This window comes from Camelina sativa, chromosome 5 (genome assembly GCF_000633955.1).
Source record: "Camelina sativa cultivar DH55 chromosome 5, Cs, whole genome shotgun sequence".
NCBI lineage: Eukaryota > Viridiplantae > Streptophyta > Magnoliopsida > Brassicales > Brassicaceae > Camelina > Camelina sativa.
Genome location: NC_025689.1, coordinates 33,927,526 through 33,935,576, shown reverse-complemented (window position 1 = coordinate 33,935,576; position 8,051 = coordinate 33,927,526). Strand labels below are relative to the sequence as shown.

At 34.2% G+C, this 8,051-nt stretch overlaps 2 protein-coding genes across 6 annotated transcripts in view; both read right to left on the bottom strand.

Annotated features, from left to right (window-relative positions):
- On the bottom strand, positions 1,949-5,868 carry LOC104788473. 5 transcript variants are annotated; one of them, XM_010514232.2, is made up of 9 exons: positions 5,428-5,868; positions 4,469-4,608; positions 4,059-4,214; positions 3,764-3,869; positions 3,321-3,509; positions 3,048-3,204; positions 2,647-2,948; positions 2,459-2,569; positions 1,949-2,272 (listed from the first exon to the last, which is right to left on the bottom strand). In XM_010514232.2, the coding sequence occupies exons 2-9, from the start codon at positions 4,481-4,483 to the stop codon at positions 2,211-2,213; spliced, it is 1,098 nt and encodes a 365-aa protein (XP_010512534.1). In that variant the 5' UTR covers positions 4,484-4,608; positions 5,428-5,868; the 3' UTR covers positions 1,949-2,210. The 5 variants fall into 5 exon arrangements, with proteins under 5 accessions (XP_010512534.1, XP_010512536.1, XP_010512539.1 ...); XM_010514234.2 differs by having other exon boundaries at positions 2,459-2,563; positions 5,428-5,867; XM_010514237.2 differs by having other exon boundaries at positions 2,459-2,548; positions 5,428-5,866.
- LOC104789832 overlaps positions 7,016-8,051 on the bottom strand; it is an 8,646-nt gene continuing 7,610 nt past the window's right edge. The window contains exons 10-11 of the mRNA XM_010515473.2: positions 7,699-8,049; positions 7,016-7,576 (exon numbers count right to left, since the gene is read on the bottom strand). Of these exons, the coding sequence (XP_010513775.1) occupies positions 7,567-7,576; positions 7,699-8,049 (361 nt within the window). The 3' untranslated portion in view covers positions 7,016-7,566. The remainder of the gene's footprint in view (positions 7,577-7,698; positions 8,050-8,051) is intronic.

The following is an 8,051-nucleotide window of genomic DNA, read 5'->3' as shown; positions in this document are numbered from 1 at the left end:
TATTAAATTACTCATAATATAATAATTAGCTTTTTAAAAACTAAATTTACAAAATTATGTCTTATAATGACATTCAAGTCATGATGTAGAATATACATTGTTGAAATAACTTCACATATATAAACTAATACAACATATTAAAATTTTCTTTTAAAATATAAAATATACAAAATTTTATATAAAATAAAAATTAACCAGTGTTATAGCACGAATTTTTATCTAAAATCATTAACAATATAAAACTTACAAAATATGTGTCTTTTTCAAGCCATCATATTTAGCATATGATTTTATTGCATAATGTTTAATCCAATTTTTTTTTTTAAAACAATCACAAAAATTATATTTTATAAAAAATTACAATATAAATAAAATAAATTTCAATCCATGCTCTAGCACGGATCTTAATCTAGTATATATATATGTATAATGTAAAAAATCTTATAAACTATCTATAGAATCTTACCAATTTTCCTTCTCCTCTATTGTCCACAACAATTTTTATTTCAACCCTCTATATATAAGATATCCAAGACTAGGAAATAATAATAATACACGATGATAAAACAAATCAGAAGAAAAAGGGCAATTTCAATTTCATTTGTAGACACAAGAAAAGAACAACTCCACATGTGTATAAAAATTAAATAAATTATCCAAAAGAAAATGTGAAACTACTATATTGGTCCAATTTTTTTTTTTTCAACCATTGGGCCACAACAGGCCGGCCCATTAGCCTTACATTTGTAGGGAGCGGGACTCGATTCCGGGTGTGATGGTACCTTGTGCATTAAGGACTTACCTTTGGCCACTGCACTAAAGTCACTTCACTATTGGTCCAATTTTTATATATATTTTATTATATAAAGTTGGAGATAAGAAAAAATATTATAATAAAATTCATGTAAAAATGAACAATTTTTTTACGCATATGACCAAAAAGGGAAAAGGAAAATTATTCTTCCATTTATTTATGTGAAATAAATTACAGATAGAAATTAGTTATGTAGAACAAAATCAAATATACAACCAAAAATGGAATTTTCAATTTTCGAAAAATCTAATATTTTTCAAATATTTTAAAATGCAAATGTATAACAGGGGAAGTCTCAGTAAATCAAAATTTAATAATAGTAGAATTACTAAAATACTTTCCATATTCTGAATCTAGAAGCATGTAAAGAAGAGGGTCTTACATAACGTTCGATAAGTTCCCAAAACAGAGATATACTATCATGCATGCTTTTAACTGCAAAAGAGGTGGAATTAAGTCTCGGTGTTTAAAACCATATCTTAGCAATAGGCATCTCCTCTGGTTACTTATCTTTGAAGTTTTTAACAGGTTATGTAGAGGAAGACTTACACGCCAGATGGCTAGAAAGGAACTTACTATTTTGAGTTCTCAAGGCCCTTGGCGGGCAATGGGTCATCTCCAAACGGTCAGTAAATCGTCTACTCGAATCAATGACGTTCGGTTACCATTGGCAGTTGGCAATCTAGATTATTGTTCCACGTTGAGGGAGGGTTTAACCCTTATCGACTACAGGTTAATTATCACAACGAAATTTGAAAGTTGGTCTTGCTTGCCCAATGTTAGTTAGACATTTACACAGCTTGACGTACACTTAGCACAGGTCAAATTATATACTAGATGTCTTTTGTTGATATCCGTCTCCTACCTAGCTAGAATATAAAGACTTTTGAATCTGTGCGCATTATGTAGAACTATATCTAAATGTTCTATTGATCTATTTATATTATTCACATACAAATTTCAACTATTGTTTTCTCTTAATAAGACTTTTGAATCTTTAAGCTATTGTGATGTTATTATACAAAAATCTCACGTCAACGACACTGCACTATACCATTTTTGTATTCTAGTCGAACCTTATTATGTCATCCGGTTTGATGCGGAATGTAAGAAAAGAAAAAAACACATTCTGTCTAAAATTAAAAATTAAACATCCATTTAAGATAAAATACGACTACATGATAGAATTGAAACAATACAAAAGAAACTAAGTTTAAGCCTAATTCTTCATTCAACTAAACTGTCATAGAGGTACAAGGAGACTACACCCACAGGCTCATTTTTATTCATAAAACTTTGATTTATATGAGATATCAATAAGGATATATTTGTTATTTTAATACTGCTTGGTGTCTTCTGAAGATGAGATTATGCGTATGGTCCCTTACCTTCAAATTCAAGGCTTCTCTTCGTCTGAATTAGAACGGGGTCCAGGCACAGAATCCACGAAAAACTCCTCTATTCATGCAGAAAATTACAAAATATCAATCATAATCAAAGTAGCAGAGATAATATGATCATAGAGCATAGCAATATATCATCAACCAAATCTGATTCTGTATCTATTTGTGTTCCAGTTTGGTTTTCTACTGATATCTATCAAGAGATTCAAGACTGGTGAAACTGCAAGAAAACGAGAGTTACCTATGCCCTCTTGTTCAGGAGAATCCAAGAAAATCTCTGAATCAGATGGCAGAAACGGAGAGCCTGGATAGTTTCCTAAGGCTCCTAAATCTGCAACATACATATCTTTATCTGATAATCAGCTCGTTATACATGTGAGATTTCCTGATTATACCCTGAAAAATATAATGGATGTTATTGAAACTTACCTCCCAGATTTGACAAATCCGCGGTGAGATCAGAAAGGCTAAAGTTCCAAGGAATCTGATCAAATGACCTGAGGGAATCTCTGGAATTCCCAGCTCCTCCTTCATCCGGTCCAACGTCAGATGTGAATGCAGAATCGAGCACTGAAGTGTCCATTACCATACCCGACATGTCTGAAGCAGCAAATGGAAAGTGTCCACTTGATGCCACAGAAGCTGGACTCGCTGCCATCTCAGGCATTCCACCACTGTTTGGTGGAATCACTTGAGGAGTTGCGTCATTCGCAGTTGTATCGATCACCATACTGAAAAAAAAAATAGAGATTTAGGTTAGGACATGCCATCAACTGATACTAATCATTCTACCCAAAATAAGTTAACTTGTACTGCGAGTTAGTTCTTACTCATTCGCTGTATTCATCCGCAAAGGATGGAAATTCGCAGGGGCAGGGACTCCATTAACAACATGGCAGCTCGATACTCCCATTGGATCAAGATGGGGATGGCCTGGAACATGCATTTGAGGATGTTGTAGCACTGGGTATCCCATTGGCATGTTAACTGCACTGCGAAACAACAGTGTTAAATAACAGTGAAATTATATAAAAAACTTTTTACTTGTGATTTCATATATAATAAACAAGTTTTCAGGTGATATAGGGTTTCAGACTTATTACCAGGTGCCATGGGATGCATTCCGTTTTGTATCGGTGCCAGAGGAATTTTTGGAGGTCCAGGTGGAAACTTCATGAGATGATACTGGTGCTCAAGCAAATGATTGAACAAAACTATTTGCTTTTTCAGTTTCAACCTGATATAATAAGCTCTGAAAAAGTCTGCGTTCTCTTCTTCCAATTTCTGCCAAACTGGTTTCACAAGAAAAGAAGAGAGAGAAAAAGAGTCAGAAATACAAATTTCATCTGATGATTCACGTTGCTAATGCTATATCTAATTTACACTTTCAACAATATAGAACATGCAAAATTGTGTCACTCTTCAACAACCTAGTATCCTATGAAGCTAATAAGAATATGAAAACAAAACTCTAAGACTGAGATAAAGGTTATGATGCAATGAAACAAAGGGAAGTAAAAAGAGTCAAGAACCTTCAAAAGCTTACCCAAGGTTGTAAAGCCAGGGTCTATCCTTGCACGAGTCAAAAGGGTCTTCACGACCTCATCTCTGTTCATGTACAACTGAAGACATCTTTCTATCAAATTTTGGACCTACATTCAACCAGTTCCAAAGTGTATATCATCATCAGATGTAAGTAGTATGTTACACATATCCGAGGAGAGGAAACACACACACATATATATATATATATATATATATATATACACACGAAAATAGTGAGAGAGAGAGAGAGGTAAAGCCTGCTTTCTTTAGTTAAAATGACAAAGAGGAGCACTTACAAGTTCGATATCTTGTCTTGAAACTTTCCTACTGTCATTGCTTGAAGCAGATACAGAACCAGAATCTTGTATAGGTGCATCTATTGATTGGTTGGGTTTCTGTTCACCTTGAGACTCATGTGAAGCTTGAGTGGAAGATTGTAGCTCCTGTGCGCACTGTTATATTAGATAATAACTATTTTCTAATAAAAAAAACTTAATTCATAATCAAAATCTGCAAATACTGAGACAGCTTAACTATTGCTAGAACTAGTATATAGCTAGTAAAGAAACTGATACATTTTCCAAACCCTTAAGCAAGGAATTGCAAAAAGAAAACATAAAAGAAGGTACAAAGATTTTGAAGAGCACAAAGCCAATACAAGAGAAATAACAAAAAGGTAGTAGAGAAGACTGTATAAAAGAAGAACCTGTCCGTTCTTCATTACTGCTGAATGTAAAGTGATTGCATCCTTCTTCAATCAGAATTGTTATCTTAAGCAACATGTACAACAATGCAGTCCACGGAGGCCAACAACATCTTGGCCAGTTTGTTTCAAATTTTATAAACCTGAGTAACAAGGGAAAAAAAAAAAAAAACATTTTAGCCATTCATAGCGCATACTTAGGCCATAGTTTCTCATTCATACAGTTAGTAGGGCAACAACAATACAAATTAGCAAAGCTAAAAAAAAAGGAAGAGTATAATATAAAAAGTGAAAGCATTAGGCACAGTGAATTTGTTTTTAATTTTAATATTGAAACAAGCAAGCATGGAAAAGTGAGAGTCCCTCAAACATTGTTTAATAGTAAGGGTTTCAGATCCCAATTAAGCACACACTCTACAGAATCTCTTAATCTAATTTAAATAAAAAACTGTTTCATAAAAAGGTTGCCCCCCAGATTCTAAACAAACAAAATAGTTCATCTCCCACTCTTTCACATTAAAAAAAAAAATCATCAGTGTAAAAGTATAAACACAGAACTATGAGAGTATCCAAAACAAAGAACAAACTCTAAAAACCTAATCCCGCAAACTTTTTCTTTTTTTTTTTCTTTGACAATTATGGAATTAGAAAACATGTGCTAATTAAAAAGAACAAAATGCTAATTTTGCTAATGAAATCATAGAGAAACATAGAACAGATTCATTCATTTGAGTTACTCAGCATCATCATCACCTGCTTCAGGGAAGATGATGAACAGAAAGGAAGAACAATAATAAAAATTAAAAATTAGAACAAACACCCCCACCAGACCACACATGAACAGAAGAACTCAAAAATATAATATTGTAATAAAATCAAAAGAAAAAAAAGCAGAAAAGTTTATATATATATNTATATATATATATACAAAATCGAAGAAGAAGGATCCAATCGAATCTCACCTTCCCGCGAACTCGAAGCCTGTAGCGATTAAGTGAACCCTAAAAAATCTCACACACACACACACTCGCGAAAACAAAAGTTATCTCGACGAATTTTTGATTAATTAATTACAAAGAAAAAAGCCAACAAATCACGGAACGAGTCTCTAACAATTCTTTCTTCTAAACACTGGAAACCAACACTGAGAAGCAAGAGATGACTAAACAAGAGAGACACAAACAACTCTTATGAAAATCCGACTAAGATTTGGAAATCTGCGATGAAGAAGATAAGTGTAAAACAAGATCCGACGGTTCAAACAAAACTTCCGATGACGGAGACTGAGAGAAGGTATCCGTACGCCATTCTCGAGAGATAGAGAAGAGAGAGAGAGAGACCAAGTTGCAGAGATAAGAGTTTAATTAATTAAAAAAAATAAATAAATAAAGAGAGCAGCGAACCAAAAGAGTAGACTAGACCACTGGGAGAAGACAGGAAAATAAAAGATAAAAACGCTTTCTCAGTTAATATATTTCCCTTTTTTTTTTTATTGTCTATCTGCCTGCAGTTAAAATGTTAAAAAAACCAAACTCAAGACTTGACTAGACTAGACTAGGGAAAAAAAAGAAGGTAAAACGGTAAAATACGTGAAATTGCCAAAAGAGAAAAAACAAAATCAAACCGAACCAAGAGAATAAAATCGGATTAAACCGTTACATCCGTAGTGTAGTGGTCGTGTCAAGTTGTTTGATTGTTTGCGTTACGACAAAGGCATAGGCATGGGCATGGCCTGCTCTGTGGAACTTTCTGGGAATGCCATTATTATACAGTTTCTTCACCAGGACCACCTTCTTCTTTTCTTTTTTAACTAATGGAGAAATCTCTCTAATATTTAATTGATACTATCAAATTTGATTCCCTTACAACGAGTGGTCCGTCTGTCTGACCTTGAGGAACTACAAAAAGTCATGCATTAAAATAAAAACAAAAAAGAGGTTTGTGTGACAGACTTGCTTTTCCCCGAATTTTTTCTTTTTCTTCTTTTAACCAAAAAATCATACACGTTGAGTTCAATCTAGCGAGAACAAACAAGTGAATCAATCTAATCTGCAAATGTGGCGAGACCAGTTAATTCATCGTCGAAATTAGGCTCTTATTTCTGATTTGAAGTTGGTTTTATTATTAACGTTTGTGTATTAGTACAATTTTACAATGGATAATATTTAAATGATTTATTGCTTTGTAGTATTAGAGTAATCAATTCAGACGTTAAAGTGACGTACACTTATTGTTTTTGGCATTATCTCCCATATAGTCTTCAGTCAGTCAGTTGAGAAGAAAATTATGAAAATTGCAAGTTCGAGGCGAACCAAGATAAATTTATTAAAATATTTCATATGTCTACTAAAAGCCCAGTAATGGCCCAAATTATAACGAAAGCAAAATACCCGCACTAATTTTCATATAAACGCCGTATACGGACAGTTTGCTGCTATACAAGAGCATCAAGAGCAAAGCTCAAGTGGGTAAAGTCAACAAATTATTTCTTAAAAATTTCTATCATAAGTCATAACGATAAGTCGATAACTTTCAAAATAAAGCTACACGTACAGCTAAAAAAATGTACTGTTTGCTTTTTCTAAAAATACTAGAGAAATCATTTTTTGAATTTGTAGAAACATTGACGATGAGCCCTGAATTCTAATCGTTTCTATGTGGGCAAAAAAAAAAGGGTTACATTTTCTATTGAAAGAAATCTAAAAAAACCCAAAAGAGAAACGTTACCTAACCGTATGTCTGAGATAAAGAGTTCCTGCGTTTTTTCATCCATATGGGCTTTACTAAAACAAGCAGCAGTCTCCTTGAAATTGATGATTAAACCGAGCATCATGGGCGGTAAATGGCTTGATTGATAGTAGTGTACATACAAAGAACAAACCAGGCTTGGGTCGCTTACCGATTCCTCTTTGACTTGGTTTCCTTCTTTGTTGCTCTCACGGCCAGACTTGAGCAGAAGTCTCTCTCCTGTCCTGACTCTTCTTTCACGGCTTCTCAACCTTTTTTGCCTTCTTTTGATTTCCAAGACCCTAGTGATGTGATCTTCCAGTTTCTTCTAGGTTCTTGAGTTTATTGCAGCTAAACTTGCGCAAGCATTAATGTTACTTCCCCCTGTTTAGTGAAAATCAAGAGGCAAATCTGAGGTCTAAAATACTTAATTTAATTAAGAATGTTGTTCCACAGCTGTAGCCTAATATTTGTCTGCAATCGGGATTCTTTAAAACCAAAATTACCTGGGGAAGTGAGGCGACGAAGGGTCATCAGGTGAAGACATATGAGCAGCAGAAGCAGCACCACCACGAAACCTTGGTTGATCCTCTTCATTTAAATGCGGCGCTTCACCTGCTGGTCCAAGAGACCCAAACTCATGGTGTTGATCATATGGATAAATCATCATGACAGATGGAACGTTGTGTCCCTCTGAAGACGTCACACTGTTTTGCTTCATGCCCGGCGGCAATCGGTACATGCCATAAGCAATATTTCCAGAAGCATCTTGTGATGTGTTTGTGCGAACTGGACCGTTTTGAGAATGATGAGAAGAATATGAGGACGATTCATGCCTATACGACGACCCCCAATGCCT